The following is a 23,417-nucleotide window of genomic DNA, read 5'->3' as shown; positions in this document are numbered from 1 at the left end:
TCACGTGAGCTCTACCATCTTCTCTCATATAGGCTGTCACTCATGAAAGTCGCTCTCCGTTTGCATAAATTAAAAAATGCCTCAACTTTGTTGCATTGCTGGACACGCCAACATCCGGTCACCGTCGCTCGTGTTGCAGTAAGTCGCCAGCTCTCATTGAAAATGAATGAGATGAGGCCGTTTTGTCGCTGTGAGTCGCTGGCAGTGTGAACGCAGCTTGACTTGAACCAGCGCCACCGCTGTGTCACCGTTACGTATGCCACCAAAGTACCGCGAGAGCGATTCGAGAGTAGCCGGCACAGCCACTGCAGTTGTTCCAAAAGAGCTGCACAAGCTCTGATGACAATACAGCTAATTCACAAAATGACAACGGTTACACGTGTTTCATGGGCTGCTTTCGCAACTGCATACTTCACATACTACTACTGCTGTGTTAGTCTATGGCAGAAATAAGAGTAGTGTGGTAGTATATCATTACCATTGTGTTTATTCTGACATCTCCAGTTTGGCAAAAAGTCAAGGGATTTTAGAACAGTACATCATACAGTACATACAACTTTTCGATAACTTATGAAAAACGGCAGTGTGGACGAAGAGCGTTTTGAAAAAGAAAACGCAGTTTTCAAATGAATCTGGATTAATGTGGAGGTAGCCTTATGATTAAGGTTTAGGGTAGGGAGGTAGGTTTTGTTGATTTAAAAATTGAAAGCATTAACCTTAAAAAATCCCACTTTTAGCGACACAATGGACATTTCACATCTGAACTGCCAAGATACACTCAAATGAATATATTAGCCTATTTTTTTAATCCTGTCTCCCAATATGGAATGCCCAATTCCCACTACTTAGTAAGTCCTTGTGGTGGCATGGTTACTCACCCCAATCCGTGTGGCGGAGGATAAGTCTCAGTTGCCTCCGCTTATGAGACTGTCAATCCGTGCATCTTATCACCTGGCTTGTTGTGCATGACACCGCGGACACTCGCAGCATGTGGAGGCTCATGCTACTCTCCGCAATCCACGCACAACTTACCACGTGCCCCATTGAGAGTGAGAACCAATAATCGTGACCACGAGGAGGTTACCCCGTGTGACTCTACCCTCCCTAGCAAAAGGGCCATTTTGGTTGCTTAGGAGACCTGGCTGGATTCACTCGGTTCACCCTGGATTCGAACTTGCGATCTCCAGGGGTGGTAGTCAGCGTCAATACTCGCTGAGCTACCTAGGCCCCATATTAGCCTATTGTTAAGATTCACACAGTTCGATTTCATTTTTTGAGTGAAACAGGTAAGGAAGGAAGCATGTAATATCATTTAGCAAAAATGTCATGACAGTCACCTGATTTTCATTCTAAACCCCTTACCTCAAGTATTAAACTTCTGCGCTGTAAAGAGGAATTCCGTAAAATTTACGGTAAATTACCAGCAGCTGTGTTTGCCAAACATTTACTGTAAAACAAAATATGGTGACGGTGACCATTTTTCAGGCTTCATGGGATGTAAATTTGATGCCTGTATATTTTACGGTTCATTACTGTTTATATTAAATGATATAAACTTGATACACTAACATTCTGAAACTTTAACAATTTTCTTTTCACTTTATAATGTATTGTTAATTACTGTAGTAATTGCAGAAAGGCACATGATGACAAAGTTAAAGTAAAGTAGTGGCCCTTCCAGGAGCAATGGCCAATAAACATGTAGAGACAGTGTGCACAGTATCACTCACACAAACACTAAACACCATGAGGGTAAATTAAAATAATGCAATAAACATGAACTAAACTGCATAAAATATAACACGGAACATCCAAAAGTATATAACTGATTTAAAAAAGTAAGAAACATACATTTTCCCATAAAATATAATGAAATGTGATGGGTCATGCAGGGAATTCTGGGAAAGCCTGATTATTGTTTTTTTACTGTTGTTTTATCAATAATGTACTCTTTTTGTAAACATAATATACATTTTTACCCTTAATTATATGGTAAAATTATACTTTTTACAACAACAAAAAAAACATAATTTCAACAGCATTTTACCGTAAAATTGTTATATTGTCTTGTTAAATTTATGATAATTTTTTCTGTATATGTTAAGGTAACTACTTTACTTTACTAGTTTTTTTTTACTGCAGCAGTCTGCAACAGTACCAGCAGTGGTGAAATCAATGTAATATTTTCAAACTAACTTGCATTTGGTCTTTTTACAACATCTATTGGCATACTGAATCTGTATGTGATCACTCTTTTCTTTCTTTCATCCATTAACCCATTTATAGTCGCCTTTCCAGTGCATAATGACTGTGTTGATTCTTTTTGCAGCCAACAGAAAACAAGACATGTGTCATGGCAATGACAAAACGGCTTTGATGCAGCGATGTTCCACTGCATTTTTCAGCTTCTGGGCAAAGGATCCATACTCGCAAAGCCATATTACAAAAACGTTACACCACAACCGCTTGGGTTGACATGCATGCATGCATTGTTTGTTTATGTTAGCTATCGTCTTTACTACTTTAGCAATATGTGTGGTTTTAAGGAAAAAATTTGTCAAAGTGAAGAAAGGTCAAAACCACAACTTCTGCTTACCACACACAAAGAATGAGATGTTAATTTTACTCGACAACAGAATGAGCAGAAATTAAACAGATGCATATACTGAAACCACTTTAATGTTAAGTTAACAGCAGCAATTTTCAACTTTAGTGCTAAGACCTTATATGAAACACGTTGTCAAAATCCGCTTGTGAACAGTTATTATTTTTAGCGATTTTAATCTGTGCTGCTAACAGGGAAGAAATGACACACTATAACTTAAAATGGGACAATGTTTGGTGACTGCATTGTCTCCACAATGTGCCCTGGGGATGCTGGGGGAAGGGATGTCTGAAGATTAGGACCTTGAGAAGTGAGGAGATGATCTCAGGCACGCCAGTTCTCACAGCTGAAGGTCTGGAGAAGGTAAAAATGGTGGCTAGAACTGGCAGGACACCAGACAAATCTCATTCCTTCACACTCGTCTGCTACACCTTTACTGTGAATGTGATTGCAAAGTCAATTGCAGAAGAAGCCCGCAATCTCAAAACATCATTCAACATGCATTTTGCCTTGAAAACTGTGCCCTGATCTGTTCTCTACACCCCACCTATGATTATCAGCATGGGCGATCTGGGTTTTCTCTCAATTACTGAATTCACAGGATACAGCTGTCTTTTAAAAAAAAGGGCCCTGTCTCCTCTCTTACAGGCTAGAGGAAAACAGCTATCACTGATGCCACTAATGCCATCACTTTCCTACCATAGAATGGTAGGAAAGTGATGGCATAAATAAATACAAATGTTTCCAAATTTGTATTTATTTATTCACCCTTGTGTCTTTCCAAACCCGCATGCTGTTATTCTTTTCAGTGGAACACAAAAAGAGACAACATGGGTTGATAGAAGCACATTACTATACCTACATTTTTGCTAAATAATTTTTACTTGGCTCATTGTACATATTGCGTCAGTTTCCTGGTGACAATAGATTTCATTTAATTTCACAAGTATAAGGACTGAATATCAGTTGATAAACACTTTTTTCACTGTTCCTCACACAATGCTATCATATGACATCAAACACTTTTACCATAGGTAACACATTCAAGGTAACACATTTGAATGTCTGCATTACATAAAGTTGTTCAAGCATGATCAAAAATTAAAAAACAAACAAACACTGAACTGTTTTCAGATCCACCACAATTGCATCTAATCCAGGATACTGAAACACAGAATAAGATGGTCTTTCATGGTCACACGGACAGCAATAATTACATTGAGTTTACATAATAAAGGAGCCCCTCAATTCCAATGAAAGCACTGGCTATGTGCGTAATACACATTTCCTGTTCCTACCCCTTTTCAAAGGGGATTAACAAATGAAACTATTTCAGATATATGTTTCCTTGTAATACTGTGAGTAAACTGAACTGTAAACATATAGTCATATGTAAAAAAAACTCTAACATTTACATTAGTTGGAGTAGTACGACAAGTCGGCATTGAAGCTGTTCCTCCTGTTTTGTGATGCTATTAAAGGATAGTTCCCCAAAATTGTTTAATTCTGGCAGTTTTTACTCATCATAATGTTGTTTCAAACTCGAATGACTTTTTTCCATGAAACACAAAAAGAGATTTAAGGCAAAATGACAACCTCAGTTTCCACTTATCCACTGGTGACTGAGACTATACTGCCATTTGCATACCAACAAAATCTCCACAAAGCTCTTATTTCACTAGGGTTTTTATGTCAGCAGCAGTTTTAGCAGGTCTCTGAAAACACATCCACTCAGTAAAAACATGTTTGGATTACTTGATTTGTCCATGTCAAGATTTTGCCTGAGCACTGATGGCAACCCATGCTGTACACCTATCTTGGAAACATCCTAAATGCAATGTTTGAATTCCACCCAGTCGATTCATAGGAAATTAATTTGTAAAACAAAGAAATGTCAAACCACATTGGAATGGACTAGTTCCCCACAATTGAATGGGCAGGAAATCATTTCTAGACAGTATGGTCTCTGAGTTCTTGTGTTCTTGCATCTGAACAGTAATTTTTATCAGCAAGAAAAAAATGCTATTTGCAAAAGATACCAGTTTGAAGATTCTGTAAATCTAGGTATTTAACAGGAAGTGGAAACACGAGCACACATCCACTAAGTAGCACTGGACATAAATGGCACTAACACATAAATCAAATAAAGCTACAGCTAATGTAATTTTGTCTCACAGGAGGACAGAAAGAATGCACAGTTTAAACAAGTATAAACTGGCCTTTATTATTTGTTTTTATGTTTATTTTCATTCTTTTGAATGTTAACAAATGGGTATTATTGAGTAATTTTCTAGCCAAGTACTCTAACCCACAATAGTCGATTAATCGATTACTCGTAAATTAATATTTAGTTTAAAATATCAGGTATGACACCTAGATGAATCTTGTATTTTGTTTTATTCACAAACATTACCAAGAATGGTTTCAAAATTAGCTAACTTCTACAAAATTTGCTTTTTTTTATTTCTTTTTTATTTAATTTGTTTGGAAAAATGAAATTAACAATATTCATTCATTTTGTTCACATTACATTTCATTACAATTATCAAAGCATTAATAACTCAGTTGTAACTTTGAGATTTGGTGAGAGATTCAGAGAGAAAGTACAGTAAAATTCAGCATTTCATATGGCAGCATGCAAATGTGCACAGGAAAATCAATTTGCGTTATTCGAGTAGGATTTTAATAGTCGATTAGTTGTGAGTACTCGATTAGTCGATTACTTGTGCAAATCCCTAATGTTAATAAGATGTTGTGTTCTCATTAATGAAAAAAACATTCCTAGTAGTCTGTACTGTGTACAGCAATACTTTATGACCTGTTGAGTTCACAGTTCTGGTGGGTTAAGTGGAACCAAAGCAGAAAAACATATCTCTAAACATCTTTCCCTATTATATCCTACTCAAACATCCCTGCAGCTTCCAGAACGAACATTACTAGAAGCTGTAGAGTCAAAAGCAATTTGTGAAATGCAGGAATCAAAGAGGACTTTGGGATACAGTGTGCTTGGGGGGGGGGGTTATAAATAACAGTGAAGCACTATTGTGTGACACAATACGTCATTGTTCACAACTGGTGGAGGCAGTGTAGCTGAGATGACAGAACACACTTGTGTATTAATATGCTGGACCCTTGCTCAAACACACATTAAGATCTCAGATCTCTAGATGGATTAAAACCACACTGTTGAAAGATAACCTACACTTTCACATTTAAGACATATTAAATCACTTAATGTGTAACAAAATGCTTAACTATCAGTTTGACACTTCAAATGAAAACACAAATGTTAAAAATATGAATTGTACCAGCATACTGCATTCAGTGGGGTCCAAAAGTCTGAGACCACAATAAATCTGGGATTTAAAATCTAATTTAAACCTAGACATAAACAGAAAGTTTATGGATTTTGAAAAATGTATACATAATAATAATACATCATTACAACATAAAACGTATTAAATATTATGCACTTATCAAATAAGAAAATCTGTGACATTTACCATGTTAATTCTTTTGTACAAAAGGTCATATTTCCTTGCTTCATTGAAGCACACAAGATGCTCTTTAGAACATTCTGATTCATGCTGGCATTAGATGGATTATCTGGTTGGTGCCAGTTCAAGGGCATGGTGTCATTAAAGCAAAAAGGAGACCTCCCAAATACCAAGATATTTTGTAATCCATTCTAATTATTTAAAGGAATTCTGGGTTCAATACAAGTTAAGCTCAATCAACAGCATTTCTGGCAAAATGTTGATAGGCCTACCCACAAAAATTCATTTCGACTCATCCCTCCTTTTCTTTAAAAAAAAGAGAAAAAAATCATGGTTACAGTGAGGACTTACAATGGAAATGAATGGGGTCAATAATGGGAGGGGTTAAAGTGAGAAATGTGAAGCTTATAATTTTATAGAAGCAGTTCTAATACTTCTGTTAAACCTTGTGTATTATTTGAGATGTAAAGTTGTTTAAATAATCATTTATTTTGTCGTTTTAGGGTTTATAACATTATGTTGTCATGGCAACAAATTTGTAAAATTGTATAAAACCATTTATAATATATATATTTTATATATATTTAAAATTGTATGTACACAGATAAGGTTGGTTAACAATTTTATCATACTAAAATCATGTTAACAAATAAAATGTTTATGACTTTTGGGTACTTTAGTTTATTGACTGGCCCCATACACTTCCATTGTAAGTGCCACAGTGTAACAGATTTTTGTATTTATTTATTTATTTTAAAGGAGTTAGTTAACTTGAATATTCCTTGAATTAAATTTTTATTTATTTGAAATTTTTACTGAAATGGATATTCTGACAATGTTATTTGTAATGTTATTTCCATTATTTATATATATATATATATATATATATATATATATATATATATATATATATATATATATATATATATATAAATAATGGAAATAATTCATATCATGGCAAGTGAGTGGGGAAAAAACATGTATCCAATGTGAGGGGAGAGGCAAACCAAGAGTACCCAGCACTAAATTCAATTCCAAACATACTGTATAAGCCAGCAATATTGTGAAAATAATTGCCCAAAATAAAAACAATGGATTAGATGGTGCACCTAAAATTAAAATTCAACTATAAACCTTGTCTGTACAGAAAACTGTCTTTGCAAAGGTCAAACCTTTCAAATCTGAAAACATTCATCATCCTTGATGTATCTAATGAAGTGCATCAAGGTGAATACAGGTCATGTTATGCAACAAGAGACTTATCACAATTAATACACTTGTCCATGTTGTGAGTACTTAATCTGCATTTGGGAATCTGTTCAGTGAGACACATGGCAAATACAAGGGTGTAGAAACAATATGCATAGGCATAGTTTTTGGAAAAGTAATGATTTTCTCCCAAAATGTGGAGGGATGAATGAAGTATTTCTCCCCACAAGTTAGAATGCTACTCCCTGGTGCATATAAGCTTGGGATCCACTGAATGAAAGTGTATTCTACAGAGGCTTTCAAAATGGAAAAGCTTGTTATTCTTGCAAATTCCCCGGTGAATCCTACAGTTGTTGTGTCTGCAAGGAATTTGCAAATGAGCTCTGGGTGTATCTCTATAATTCAGCTTAAACTGTGACATTCAGCAACTGTAAAGCCTGTGGATATTAGATTCCTCAGGGGAGTAACAGAGGCTATCTAACACAGGGCAGCACAACCAGAAGACTAAATGCACTGCTGTTTGCCTGGGAACAGTGATACTGCCATGAGAATCAATGGAATTCCATCTCAAGTCAACACACTACTGTCTGTGCTGGGTAATATTTAAACTCGTTACCATAAAGTAACTCAAGCATGGAAATAAATCTTGGAAAAAAAAGCTTAGCCAATGATCATTAAAAGCTCCATCAAAAGTTAGAATATCCTATGAGTTCTCACATGGGACACGGACATATAGGAATATCAAACTACACGTTATATGATCAGACAGACAGACTTGTCCGATACTGGCAAGTGTAACTTCGAATGTAAAAGGATTTTTAATAACACCTTACCTTTATTGCTTCGCGTTATATATCCCGCGGTTTTGCGCTTCGTTAATCCGGAGATTCTTAAAATCCAGTATTATATGGGCGGCTGGTGAAAGTTTGAGCGTGTTCTGCAGCGCCGAGCGGGTTATATTTGTTATGCCGGAGGTTACAGTGTTCAGTGTTGCTGAGAAGTAGCAACTGACCTCTTAAAGGGACAGTTGTTTGTGAGTCTCTACCGACAGTTTTGCCAGTGTTCAAGGAATGATTCGGGTTCAGTACAAGTTAAAGGAGTAGTTCACCCAAAAATGAAAATCCTCTCATCATTTACTCTCCTTCATGTGGACTGTATGACATTCTTTCTTCTGCTAAACACAAAAAGAAGAATATTTCAGCATTGTGAGTTCATACAATGCAAGTGAATGGTGGCCAGAACATTGAAACTTCAAAAAGCACATAAAGGCAGCATAAAATTAATCCATACAACTCCAGTGATTAAATCCATGTCTTCAGATGCATTGTTATAGGTGTGGGTGAAAAACAGGTCAGAGGTGAGATATACTTCCAAAAAACTCTGTTTGTGTTTAGCAGAAGAAAGTCATACACATCTGGGATGGCATGAGTGTGAGTAAATGATGATAGAATTTTCAATTTTATGTTAACTATCCCTTTAAACTCAATTGAGAGCATATGTGGAATAATGTTTATTTCCAAAAATAATACACACACTCACACACAAAAATCGCAGTAACAGTAATGCACTTGCAATAGAAGTGAATGGGGCCAGTTCATAAAAGTTACAAAACACATTTTCAAAAGTATAGCCACAAGACGTTAACATTATGTGTATTAACATGATTTCAGATTTTATTTTTTGATTACCAGAATAACAGCATTACAACGTTTACAGATTATCGGATTATTCTGTGTTACGCTGTCATGTAAACAAAATTGTGACACAGACGAGATTAGTAACCAATGTGATCAAACTTACATCAGGTTAACATATGTAATGTTTATGTCTTGTGAATATATTTTGATCCTGTGTGTGTATTTGAATGTTTATGGACTGGCCCCATTCACAATGTGGGTGGATCCATTGTTAGGGCCTCACTGTAAACACAATTTTTGCTTGTTTTAAACAAAAGTTATTTTTGTGGTAATCACCAGTATGCCACAAATGCTGTCGATTGAGCTTGAATTGAAGCTGGAACATTACTAAGCTATGGCACTGGTAAAGATTAAAACATAATTAACATAAACCTAACATGATAAAAAAAAATCAATTTTAAAAGCATTTTATTTAACCTACAATGAAGCATTTAGAGATAAATAATGTGTTTTCTTGTAAAGTCATAGTTGCCAGAACAGCTACCGTATCTATAGCTGTAAAAACACCCTGATTAGAATTAATATGTTAGAATTATGAAATAGAAGTATTATATAAAAAAATAATATAGAAAATATCTTACATTTTTCACTTGAAGTTGAAAAATGAAGTTGATGTGAAGAAAAACTTGATCTGTGCAGCAATTGCAACAGGACTTTGTTGTGAGAAAAAGCCGGAGGTTTCACTGGTGCAGTTTCCTTTTCTCCCCTACAGCCCAATCTGATTGATGTAGGCAGGAACTGCTTCAGATGGGAAGCAGGAAGTGTCTGAGACAATAGAGGTTTTAAGGAGTGGTCCCCAGCTGTACGTTTATGGATGAAGAGAAAGGATACAGTTGTGAATAAACTTTCCTCATTGCCAAAAGCAAGAGGAAAGCATTTCTACTCAAACACAGACATTTATAAAAGTTAATAAAATAGAACTTTCTCAAGAGTGTTTAACTTCAAGACCCACACATTTTCAAAGAGACTTCTGATACCTGTGGAATGTTTTGGAGGCATACAAACAAAAAAAATGATACCAAAATGTTTTTTTTTTTCCATTTGAAAAATGCAAGACCAAACTTTTTATTTTCAGACAAGGAAAACATTGAGGGATTGATCAGCCAAAATGACACACACTCACACACAAATATCCAAGTGTATTAAACAGAACTTTTTTGCACCCCCCGAGGTCTTACAACACACACACAGATCTTTCTCTCAGTGAAGATAAAAAGTTGGAAAACCTTGCTATCTGCAAAACTCAACACTGGAAAACTTCATCTCAGAAGCTGGGCTGAAATATTAAGGTGCTATTAGTTATAAACAAAGCTATAACCACTATAGACATTAAGGGGGGCCAATATTTTGATTTCTGGTTGATCAAAAAATGGCTTTCAAAGACCGATTCCTATTTATCCATTTGATCCTTCAGTTTAGAATTTTTGGTTATGTCCTAGTTGTGTTTCAAATGTGTTGATGCCATGTAATTAAATAAAGGTTTAAGTTGCACTAATGCAAAATATTTGCATGAAACCTTTTTTCAAACAATTTCAGACAGAGATTTTCCACAAATGTGTTACAGAATAATGCCATGTTCAAGAGCCAAAACGTTTATTTATACTGTTTTTATGTCAAATGATTATATCATACACCATAAAACGTGAAGTCTCAATTGTTCAGACTATAATATGTCATATGTCCAATACAGTCAGACACTGTCTTAATGTATGGACAGAGTAATCTTTAAATGCCAAAATATCTGTAAAACAATATCATGTTATGTTGTTCAATCCAAGAAAGCAGTGTACCATTTACAGAATGAAAGTAAGGGATACATCCTACACTGAGGATGGTACACACTCACTTTCACATCCACACACATCCTCTGCCATGCTCTAACAGATGTAGAACAGCACAGAGAGATTGACTGTGAGTGATCTTAGGTCTCCTCATCATCACTGTGGTGCTGAGCCTTCTCCTCACTCACACTGCTCTCATCGATGTTCTCCAGTGAATCTGCTCTCTGCACCGTCAGGTCAGCCACATTGATGCAGTGCAGAGTGTTCTGCTCTGGGTACCTCCAAGGCTTCAGATTTGGGTCATGTTTCCGTTTCCACTCTGGGTATTTTAGGCATGCTTTGTAAATCTTTTTCATGGCCTGTGGATAAAAAAAAATAACAAAAGTAAAAGAACGGTATCGTTTTATTTATGTAGTCATCTGTTCACCATAGCTTGGCATTATGCACTTATGGTATTCACGATGTGCACGTTTGCAACCACCTGATGGCAGCAGAGGAAAACTGAAATTTGGAATTCGACCGGCTTGATAAGTTTTAAAGGACTTTAAGTTCTCCTATCAGCAGCTTGCAAAGACAGCTAGGCTAACTATATATCATTTTAAGTGCATACTTTTCTATTCTAAGAATCTTTTTGAATGCTGGTAAGTAATTTTAATTACACATAATGTAAATAAATGACAAACATCATGTAAAAAGGAAATCTGATCTTTGATCTGATCTCCAGTGCATTCTTACCTTTGGTGCCACAAACTGCGAGACCCTATTCACAACCCACTTGGGTAAAGACCCTGAAGAGGAATTCAGATAAAGCTTTAAAATTGTATCATCTGTGACAAAAATCACAACATCAGCTTACACTACTAATATAATTTAAATTGATAACATTTTAATTGGGGTGGACATGTAACCCACATTTAGAAAATCCTTGCCTCCCTTCTAATAATTTATAGACTTTTTAGGAGATGATAAATATCCATGCTTTAATGTGTCCCTCCAGTAAGTACTGCACAAATTAGTATTTTTGTCTTTTTTCCAGTAAAAATATCTAAACATTCTTAAAACAAGATACATTTACATAAGGAGCTAAATTACATAAGATATTTTGTCTTGTTTTAAATGAAATCGAACACAATTTAGTAACGTTTATAATGCTTAAAACATTTAAAGTATCAATGGGAAAACAAGTTTATTTCTTTTTTTACCCAATTGGCAAAGAGTTTTTTATTTTGTTAGATTTCTCTGAAAACTAGACTTAATATCTAATTGTGCATGAGTTCTGAATACGTTGTTTAGATATTTGACCAGAAACTAAGAAAAAAAAGAATAAAAGTTATTTTTGCAGTGTTCATTTCCCCTGCTTTTTGAAAGTATAGTTCACCCAAAACTCGAAATGCTGTCATCATTTACTCACCCTCATCTTGAAACAACATAAGGGTTAATACATCATTTTGGGTGAACTATTCCTTTAAGTGACTGAAAATGCACACCATATCCAAAGTAGGTCAGCAATTACTGTATCTGAGACTTGTGAAGTGCTGAACAATTATGGGGGTGGATTATTTATTCTTTCTTTTATTAAACAAACATCTAGGTGTAGCATAAGCTGTAATTTTCCCTGGAAAAGACAACAGTCTACTGTACAAAATCAATAAACTGAAGCCAAGTGTATGTCCCGCAGGCCACTAACAGCTGGTGCATCGCAGCAACGGAAGACATTAATATTCAAAGCCATTGCTTGAAGCATCACGGAAAAGATGACATCAGCAAATTCATAAAATATAGCTGAAGCAGGAGTTACAAAGGCTTCTAGGCTGCCCACGCCTTACAGCACAGGAGTAGGAATGGAAGCAGAAAAGAATGGAAAGGGACATGACCTCAAGACATAACATAAACGTACTTTCATTGCATTTTTGAGAACTTTTTAAAGAAAACATCACGATAAGGTTGCACCCCACTGTTTCACACTTGGAAATTAGGTGGTGTTCTTGTATATTTATGCAACAATAACTCTTCAGGCCTGAAACTTTTAAACAGTGTAAGTGTTGTGTAAATATATACAGTATGGTATGTTCCTTAAATACAAACACTTTGGTGTACTTTTTAACAAAAAGAAGGAGTGGCATTCACAGAGTGAATCCTATATTGTAAGTATAATTTATTTTTACAGAGTGACTATTTGCACTAGGTGTAAATAGTACCTGCCACACAGCACGGCTATTTGCGCTCCAATAGTCTGGTGGAAACAGAAACTGAAGACAAACTGCACCCCTAGTATCTTGAGGTCTGCACAGGCCTTATAATGAAAATGCATTGCCTTACCGTTTATTTACTGAAACTTCACTTTGTGCAGAACAATCTGGAATAATATGAAACAATGCAACAGTCCCCTCTATGCAGCCTGAACTTTTTCAGAATGTTAAATCTTTGAAACAACTGCACTAAAAACAATCTAGATGAAGCACAAAGTATGAAACAGAGCGCAGGTTTCTCGACATGTGTTTTTTTAACATGACATTGTGTTTAAAATATGCCAGTTCTGTGCAAGACGCTGAAGAAAAAGCGAGGCGTGGTGCAAATGTCAAAGTCATTCGTTCAGCATGTGTTTAAACAATGGGAAAACAGAACCGACGCGCGCAAAAACATATTTGGTGTGAACGGCCCCTAACTCGTCCATTTGCGCGTGTCTGTGAGTGAGAGCATGCGCGAAACAAGTTCGGTAAACCTGTTTATTTTTTCATTAATTAGAAACCCCAACCCCAGTCCTACTTGAAGAACTGGCCGAAATCGATTTGGTTCTCGAGTCCCAATAGGGCCCGGGTCGGGTTGCAGACCTCTACTAGTGTCACTGAAGTGGCATGGGATGTAACGGCATTATGGATTTGCTTTTTTCGTGCGGACGACCCAGGTTCGATTCCACCTTTTGCCCCACTTTCTCCCATTCCTGTCTCCACTCTTAATATTTCCTTTAATACTACTTATTATAATAAATAAAAATGAATATAAAGGTTGATTTCCTAGCAGTGATTTGGTCATGATGAAGGTTCTGGTAGTTGAGCGACAGGTTTGATCCAGGTAATATTGCAGCAACCATCTTTTATGGCAGAAGCCATAGTTTTAATGCAGTTAACCACAGTGTTACTACATAACTATGCTGTTAATATAGTAACCATGTTTAATTTTATTGTTGGTATGATTTTACAACAAAATACCATGCTGATACTATGGTTCATGTAATTAAACCATGGTTGTGGTTGTAGGGTTAGGGGTAGAGGTTGGTGTAGAGTGTCTGTAGGACTCAAATAAACACAATAAACCTGCTGCAGTTATGCCTCTATACTCTATGCTAGTAATTAGGGTGCAAATAGAATCTAACACTATTTACACTTCAAAAAGATTTTTTTGTTTATATTTACACTTAGTACAAATAGCCTCTCTCTTTTTTCTAACCCTGAATCAGTGGTTCTCATCTGGTTTTGCTTCAGGAGCCAGATTTTACATTAGAAAACAAGTGGTGACCCAATACACTGTCAAAATTGTTTACTGTACAAAATTGAATGTTTTTGCTCTTACTACAAACCATGTCCTCATTGCAAGTGAATCTGTATTTAATGTAGTCTAGGCCATAATACATTTTGCCTTGTGTCGTTTTATTCATGGTTTACAAGGATGAGGGAAAGAATGTCATGTAACCTGTCCATGTTGGTATTGGCCTAATTTGGCTAGCATCAACCAAGTGACAGATGAATTTGCGATAATATACTGTTGAGTTTGATTGGACACACAGCCTTTGACGTAAAAAAAAAAAATGAATAAATTATAGTTTTCTCCTCCCCTTTAAAAGTTGATAAGCCTCTTTATTTTGCTGTGCTAACATGTAAGTTTGCATATATGGTAAAATTACAATTGTCCGCAACCCTATCTGTACAGACTTGTGACCTATTTCCGGGTCGTGAAGCTGAGAACCACTGATCTAAATGACATTAGCAATGGAAATTAGAAATGTTCACCTCGTGGGTCCACTTGCGTTAAGTAATAAAGGGTACAGCAATTTGCTCCACTGGATTGGATCAAGTAGCCGGTGAGTAAAGACACAGCTCTGACATAATCCTTCTTTGGTGGGAATTCCTGAAAAATACCAACACTGAGAAATATGTTTGCAAGAAATTAAGTTTCAGTTCCCCAGAGAGCATAAAACATATACTGTAAAATGACATTAACAGTCTGAAGATTATTTTCTCCAAGGAACTGACATATTAAAAAAATTTACAGCAAAGGTGAACATGTACATTAAGTGTGACAAATGTTTCCATGAAGAAAGACAAAAAGCCCTTGATGCTAGACATGTTATCATTCATTACAGCATGGGGATTCAATAACCCGACAGCCAACTTGATACCTCTGTCAGACTTTTGACACTGCTCTGGCCTCTTCTACATACCAACTGACACACTGCACTGGACTATATTGCTGGTTCTGCCAAATTGCCTAATAAAAGCAGACCACCTACAGACCTAACAGTCCGGACCAAACACAGACATACCGGGTGTTTGACAGAGTAGTTGATTATCAGATAGTCATTGCCAAGAGGAAGCCATGACCGCATAGTGACAAAGTCTCTGTTCTTCAATGGACTGGGACATTTCCCTGTAAATAAAAGATTTAGTGCTATGAAAGCATGAAAGACACCAACGACTTATGTCATTTTTTTAACCTTGTGATAACTCATTTTATATGACCTTATAACCCATTCTAATATACACTATGTACAATCGCAAATATTCCTAAAAATGCTGCAAGACTCTTTGCGGTCACATTATTTTTTTAAAAGGGACAGTTCACCCATAAATAAATACAAATCTGTCATTATTTACTTACTCTCATGTTGCTCCATGACTTTCTTTCTTCCACAGAACCCAAAAGGAAATGATAGGCACTATGATATACTCAGTCACCATTTACTTTCATTGCATCTTCCAGGCTCTAATTCTACCTAACAACTCCTTGTGTGTTCCACTGAAGAAAGAAAGTCATGCAGGTCTGGAACAACATGGTTTATTGATAATCCCTTTAATGTGTTTTCTAATCACTCATGGTTTTTTGCAAGTGATTCACTCTTTTTCTAGACTGTCTCTTTGAATGGCTCTCTTTATCCCTGATATCCATGAACATTAGGTCAGAGGACACATATGAGAGTTATTAGACATACATCAACCGATTTGATTTTCATTCATGCAGTTAAACTGCAACAGCCAATGGCAAACTTCCTTTACACAGTAAAGCCAAAAGTGGGCTTTAGAAAAAGAGTGTATTGTTGTGCTGTTCCAGGGACATGGTGGAAATAACAGCTCAGTAAAGAAAGAGAGACCTAGGTGTGACTCACAGGAATAATATCCTACATCTGCATTAACTGTCAGTCTTCCAATATCAAATGTGTCAATCATGTTTGTGTCCCATTTTTTCCGGTAGCTTGTGTCGTGCAAGACATCATAGAGTGTCTCTGCTGTCACATCCTTGCAAACAATTCTCATCTAAGAGAGAAAACAAAACAGACAAAATGTTATTCTAGTCTTAAGAGCGTTTTCATCACAGAAGAATACTTTTTTTCCATAGTGATGGATCTCCTGCACTTTTCCCCCTGGTGCTCTGACAAAGTGCTGACAGAATTTGAATGCAGTCTCTCACCGGACAGATAAAAAATGAAACCATTTTACTGTGCTGACAAAAAAGCCAGCTCCCATTTATACACAGATCTATTCTTTTGCTAATCTTTAAAAGCCCTGCTTTCTGTATGGCTCAACGCTACAATGAGTTAAAGGTTGACACAGCACACATTGAATGTAAAAGGAGTCTCAGTTGAGTGAGCAAAACAGTAGATCTTTAGATAGTGAAACCTGTGTTTTTTTTCTTCAACTTTTACTGTAGCTACCTTATCCTTAAACTCTACCTGGGTAGGTTAGAGCCAGGTAAGCATGTCAGGTAAGCATGAATACATCAAATGCAATGTGATCAGATATTTCATGGCTCCACGACGCAAGCAAACGTGTAACCCAATCAACTCTACCCAAGCATCATTTAATAATTTATGTACAATCCCTTTCAACCCCAGCCTGATCAGTCCCTCCTCATTTCCATTGGGTTTCTTTGAACAATTTGTATTTAGTCTCTATGAATGGAATGTTGTCAAAGCCTACAAAACTCAATTATTCATGAAAAGAAGGGCATCAGTGCCTCAGAGAACTGCATGAATTATTAAGCAAGGTCTGTCATCTTCTTTCATTTTTGTAGTAGTAACAGGGGTCTAAATAATTTTCCCATACTTGCCAGAAATGTTGCTGAAACAGCCTTGGGACCTCGCTCTGAGACAATGTTTAGACATTGTCAGAGAGGTCAACTGCAGTGCTCTAACAAAAAAAGAAGAAGAAAAGTAGAAAAAAAAGGCCACACTCTGGCAAGCCAACAGGAGGGGCTCAGGTTTCCTCATCTAAGCCTGCTGTTACCACGGTTTTCCGCTCTTAATTTTTCAGCAAATCTCATGGGTGCAGACTGTCCCTGAGAGATCAGTCTTTCATCTCAGAGACTGTGGATCATGAGGCAGTCAGGCCTGGCCCTTGTCACTGAAAGTTACATTTTCCCAAGGCAAATGGCCTACAAACATTTCCCTGTTTGTTTCTCTAAGATTGGAGTCTTTGAGGAAAAGCTACTGATCAGGAGCTTATAAGACACTTTCAGCCTGATCTCATGAAATTACGTGATCATGGCAACAATTTTGCAAAAAGAAATTACACATTTGGCTGCAGTTTCCCTGTGACATGTCCAGCGAGGGGCGCCAAAAGTGAGTGAAATTGTAATCAGTCGATGTTTATAAGGTGAATGATAGATGGAGGTTTTAGTGAGTAAAAATACACTGGTGACCAAAAGTTCGGAATATTGGTAATAAATTGGTACTTTAATTCACTAAAGTGGCATTCAACTGATCACAAAGTATAGTTAGGACATTACTGATGTAAAAAATAGCACCATTGTTATTTGAAAAAGTCATTTTTGATCAAATCTAGACAGGCCCCGTTTCCAGCAGCCATCACTCCAACACCTTATCCTTGAGTAATCATGCTAAATTGCTCATTTGGTACTAGACAATCACTTGCCACAGTATGCAATAGACTGGCATGTCTTAAGGTTAATAATAGGTCAAAAATGGCAAAAAAGTAACAGCTTTCTCTAGAAACTCATTGGACAACAGATAATAGGAAAAGAGTGTTATGGATCTAAAACCCATTGAGCTTTTGGATGAAATGTCACCTGAGTATCTGGACAAACTGACAGCTGGAATGCCAATAATCTGCAAAGCTTTCATTGCTGCACGTGGAGGATTTTTTGATGAGAAATCTTTGAAATTGTTTAAGAAGTTCTGAACATTTCTTTTCAAATTGTAATAGTAATTTTTCACGTTATTATTGTGATGCCTATACATGGTGAATAAAAGTACCAATTTCTTTCCATACAAGCAAAATCTGTACATTATTCCAAACATTTGGCCACCAGTGTACCTCCCTAACCTAAAACTTTAACCTAAACCTTACCAATAGTGTCCTAACAAACATCCTTACCCTTAACCAAGACCTAAATCTAACCTAATATAATTTGATTCTCGATGGATGTACTGTTACATCATCTTCTACAGCGAAGAAATTAATTAATATATTTGATACCAATCTGTCCTTTGAAAATCAAATTTCCAATGTTTGAAGAACAGCATTCTTCCACCTAATAAATACTGCAAAGTTACGAAACATGCTCTCTGTAGCTGATGCTGAATAACTAATTCATGCATCATGATCATGACTAGTTTATGATATCAAGACTATTGATTATTGTAATGCATTACAATCGCAAAATTCTGGCCAGTTAATAGTTCCTAGAATCAATATCTACAAAAGGAGGTAGATCCTTTTCTTATTTGGCTCCTAAACTTTGGGAATAGTCTTCCTAACACTGTTCGGGTCTCAGACACACTCCCTCAGTTTAATTCTAGACTAAAGTCTCATCTATTCAGCCAGGCATACACATAATTTTTCCATACACTCATAGATATGTGGCTTTAGTTAGGTCTGGCGGAACCAGAAACACTTCTTGTATTCTTTAACTCTAAAATAAAACGAATGGCATCTATGCTAATATTATTCTATTTGTTTCCATGTCTCAACCTCGGGAATCATATCCTGAGGTTACCAGAGGCTGCTTGATCCAACTTTGTTCCTGCTTGGTGTCCGACTCCCACTGCTATGCATCCCTGAGTGATGACAACTAACTGCAGCCTGTGACAGCCAGATATCACTTCAGTCTACTACGATGGATTTCATAGAGGATGAACTGATGCCAACTCCAACTGTAGGACATGGGATACTTTATGTGCCATTGCCAGAACCTTGGACTTAGGATAGACCTCACCGAATTACCGGCCGGTTGAACTGCGAAGCATCTCACTGATCTCTGCCTGCATCAACTTGGACTAATGATGGACCTGTTCCACAAGCGTATCTCCAACCTTTGATCAATGTGCAAAATTTTGATACACAATCTCTCTTTCACATGCATTTAATAGAAAATAGACATGATTAACATTTCCAGTTAGAAGGCTAGAAGAATTATTCCTTTAATCATGTAAGGTAAAGGCTGTATTAGTATATTGGTATTGGTATAATTGATTAAACCAAGTCCATTTGCAACAAAAAAATTAAATAGACTAAGCTTAAGCAAAATTGTATATTTTTGCAAAAAATAGACTAAAGATTGTCTAAAGTCACTATGCCAGACGAACCAAGTGGTTCTGTGCATGAGTGATGGTTTCATCAAAGTGCATTGCTGGCTTGACACACTTTCATTATTGTGTTTGCATGATTGCATAGGTTTAAATAATCTAGGTGCATGAGCCCTTCTAGATAAAGAACAATGATTGCTAGCAATTACATGTGATAATAGACATGTGGCTTTTGTGATGAAAAATGAAGAGGCAAATAATATCTAACAATACATTCTTGCTTGTAGAGCACTATAACAAGTTTACAAATGTGGAAATGACTACATGACGGATTTGTTTACTTCCCTGCTGAAAACAACAACAACTAAAATTAGCCTTAAATGGTTGGCAGGTTTTTTTACTGGTTTCAGTTGGTCTTAAGTGGTTTTAGATGGTTACCAAGAGACCAGTTTAAAAGGTGCCAGAAATCACTCTATAACCAGCCAACTGACCAGACTGGCCGGGTGATCAGCCAAGACCGATCAACCAGTAGCTGTTTTCTCTCAAGCAGAGTTAGTGGTAAAAAAAAAAAAAAAACGATCAATAGCCTACACATAAAAAAATAAATTGTGCTGACAATGACCATACAAAGTCACTGATAATCTGTGCTATCGAAAATATACCTCAGTTGGTCGTAAGCTATGTTTGTGACGGAAAACTGTGTTTAAACTACTTCTTTTCTCGTAATTGTGTACGTCTATTGATTCCGCATTGCAGCTCGTGCGGTGCTCGCGGTAGGCGCACTTGCCTTGAGCTTCTGTACAGTTTTGCTCTCCTCGTCTCGACACCACACAGTCACTCCTCCTTTGTTAAAACGGGTGACCCAGCCATCCTGACTTTCACACTGATCTCGAAAAGATAAGAAATCGGTGTCGTCCGGTATCTGGACTGGCATCTTGCCTCCCGGTGCTGCGGATCAAGCTGGTCGGCAGGAGAGTAAAGCTGGACGCTCCCTCTCATAAGCCACGATCCGCTCTTTCTTGTTGCCGTTGTTGATTTCTCCTTTGTTTTTGAACACTGACGTGTTCGAATGGCTGTTTCTAGTTTAGTCTTACAGCTTAACTTACGGTAACTTGAACGAAAATGTGTATTCTGTCCAAATAGGTACCTAATGTATCATGGAGCAGGTGTATTGTAGCAGCATCGCCCTCATTCAGTCCTGTATCACTCTAGGCATTATGTAAGGCATCACGTTACCTACTACCTGTCGTTTTTCAGGTGGAACAGTCTGCAAGGGCTCATTTAGTCAGACTGACTGATGATACGCGGATCGGGTTTCATGTTTGACCATTCAACGGGTTTCTTTTCCGTCACTGTTTGTTTAACCAGTGCAGGTGTGTAGCCCGGATCCAGCGACTGTTTCGTGGGCAAGTCTCTATTCACACCAAACGCGTTTATTGTCTTAACTTGCGCTAGACGGACGGATGCCTTTTTACCTTTTCGCCGTGTAGCAGTTTTTTTATCTTTGTTTTTTTTTTTATTATTATTATCATTTACTCACCCTCATGCCATCCCAGATGTATTTGACTTTCTTCTGCAGAACATTAACAAATATTTTTTTATAAAAAATATCTCAGCTCTGTCAGTCTATTTAATACAAGTGAACTTTGAAGCTCCAAAAATCACATAGGCAGCATAAAAGTAATCCATACGACTCCAGTGGTTTAATCCATGTCTTCAGAATTGTTAAGATAGGTGTTGGTGAGAAACAGGTCCATATTTAAGTCCTTTTTTATAATAAATTCTCTTCCCTGCTCAGTAGATGGCGATATACATGAAGAATGCGAATCGCCAAAAACAAAACAAGAAGAATGGGGACGTGAAAGTGGATTAAAAATATTTAATATTTCAATTCTTAAATATGAATGTGTTTCTCACCCAAACCTATCATAATGCTTCTGAAGACATGGATTTAGCCACTTTTGTCACCCGCACAAGAAGAGACAGTCACAATGTTGATGAGAACTGCTTTTATTAAGAGCAAAAGCAGGCAAAAGTACAAACAAGGCAAATCCAGAAGGAGAATGGTCAGGGTGAGCGTTAAGTCAAAGCCGGGGAATCAAGATAGGGCAAAGGGGCAAATCTACAAAAGAGTGGTCAACGAGAGCGGGAGGTCGAAGCCGGGAAACAGGTAACAACTAGACGGGACTAGCGAGGGCAAAAGACAGGGTAACTAGCTGGGATAACTAGTGCTGGCAAAGCAAAGGGGTAAACTAGAACAATAACCAACAAGAGTGAGACGAAAGGGTTGTGATAAATATAGGGGAACAAACGAGCGGTGCAGGTGAAACGAATAACTAGTGATTGGGACGAGTACAGGTGAAACTAATGCTCCAGTGATTGGGCGCGAGCATTAGAGCCAGAGGGGGGAGATTGCGAACGAGCATGTGAGCTCGAGGGAGCAGAACGAGCGTGTGAGCTCGAGGGAGCAGAACGAGCGTGTAAGCTCGCGGAGTGAGCGTGTGAGCTCGATGGAGGGAAGCGAGCGTGTAAGCTCGCGGAGTGAGCGTGTGAGCTCGATGGAGGGAAGCGAGCACGTAAGCTCGCGGAGTGAGCGTGTGTGTGTGTCCGACGAAGCGGGGAGAAGCAGAGGAGTGGGGTTCGTGACAACTTTAGTCATATGGATTACTTTTTGTGTTAAATGAATGTGCTTCTTGAGCTTCAGAGTCCAAGCAACCATTCACTTGCATTGAATGGACCAACAGAGCTGAGATTTTTTGTCAAAAATCTTTTTTGTTCATGTTTAGAAAGAAAATCATACACATTTATAATGGCATGAGATAATTTTCTCTTGTGGGTGAACAATCTCTTTAAATTTGTATAAAGCTTCTTGATACAAATGCATTCTGTTCTATTCGTTGTGCTGCGTCAAGGGCCTATATAAGATGCAATCTTTAGAGGGTATTTTGATCTTTAGGGTGGAAAAGTGCTTGTCTCTTCATTGGACTGGGAGGGGCTGTCTGAAGTTTCTGGGAAGAACAAGGAATGGTGCTGGTGCTGGTAAAAGTCTGCTGTGTGAGATTAGTAGTTTGGGGTTTGAACAAACATGACTCAAATTAGGTCTGGAGCAGCTATTTTTGTGTTATTTGGAAAGCTGATTCCTTTCCAATCCTGTAAAAATGTTTTGTCAACTATCTGGGATCCCAGAAACGTATTCATAAAGCAGCTATAGTTTAACAAAACCAAAACAAATATGATTCTCCAGAAATTAAGACTTTTAAATGTCAGTTAAACTGTAAAAATCAGTCTGAAACTTCCATTTGACATAAAACAAAATTGATAATGTGTTGTTTGGATGTTCTCTGAATGTTAATGAAAACAGTATAGATTTTGATTCGATATTTGGGAATTACCTTTGCAAACTCTGGAGCTCTGCATGATATTTAATTTTTTTAATTTTTTTTAATTTTTTTTAGAAAATTGTTATTTCAGGCCACCTGCCATAGCTGCACACAGAAATTAAATTTTGCATGGTTTAGATTCACTTGAGAATTGAATGATATTTATGAAGCACCACTGGACTTAATTTAACTCATTTATATTCCAGATTCAATACAAATTAATCTCAGATGTCAGCATTTATGGCACAATTTTGATTACCACACAAAAAAAAAAGAATTTGACCGATCTATCCTTTTCTTTAAAGGGCACCTATTATGGAATTTTAAAAATTACCTTTCATGTAGTGTGTAACATAGATTTAAGTGAACAAAAACATCCTGCAAAGTTTTATATATGAAAGTTCACCGTAAAAAAAGTTATTGTCTCTCAAAAGTAGGAGTCGACTCTGAGTCAATTTAATGAATCGTTTTTCCAATGAGTCATTTTCCT

General features: G+C 37.0%; 2 protein-coding genes across 4 annotated transcripts in view; both read right to left on the bottom strand.

Annotated features, from left to right (window-relative positions):
- LOC127617356 (arf-GAP with Rho-GAP domain, ANK repeat and PH domain-containing protein 3-like) overlaps positions 1–9,924 on the bottom strand; it is a 54,296-nt gene extending 44,372 nt beyond the window's left edge. For 2 of the 3 annotated variants that reach the window (XM_052089358.1, XM_052089360.1), the window contains exons 1-2: positions 9,590–9,924; positions 8,145–8,485 (exon numbers count right to left, since the gene is read on the bottom strand). The gene's annotated coding sequence lies outside the window, so the exon portion shown is untranslated. The remainder of the gene's footprint in view (positions 1–8,144; positions 8,486–9,589) is intronic. The other variant, XM_052089359.1, reaches the window with a different exon arrangement.
- Positions 9,925–10,038: 114 nt separating this feature from the next.
- LOC127617360 (START domain-containing protein 10-like) lies at positions 10,039–20,861 on the bottom strand. Its single transcript, XM_052089366.1, has 6 exons — positions 20,335–20,861; positions 16,170–16,317; positions 15,330–15,433; positions 14,797–14,914; positions 11,525–11,577; positions 10,039–11,148 (listed from the first exon to the last, which is right to left on the bottom strand). The coding sequence occupies exons 1-6, from the start codon at positions 20,479–20,481 to the stop codon at positions 10,930–10,932; spliced, it is 789 nt and encodes a 262-aa protein (XP_051945326.1). The 5' UTR covers positions 20,482–20,861; the 3' UTR covers positions 10,039–10,929.
- Positions 20,862–23,417: the final 2,556 nt, after the last annotated feature.

The sequence above is a fragment of the Xyrauchen texanus genome, chromosome 23 (genome assembly GCF_025860055.1).
Source record: "Xyrauchen texanus isolate HMW12.3.18 chromosome 23, RBS_HiC_50CHRs, whole genome shotgun sequence".
Classification (NCBI taxonomy): Eukaryota; Metazoa; Chordata; class Actinopteri; order Cypriniformes; family Catostomidae; genus Xyrauchen; species Xyrauchen texanus.
The sequence above is the reverse complement of the archived record's forward strand: the minus strand, read 5'-3'. Positions and strand labels throughout refer to the sequence as shown.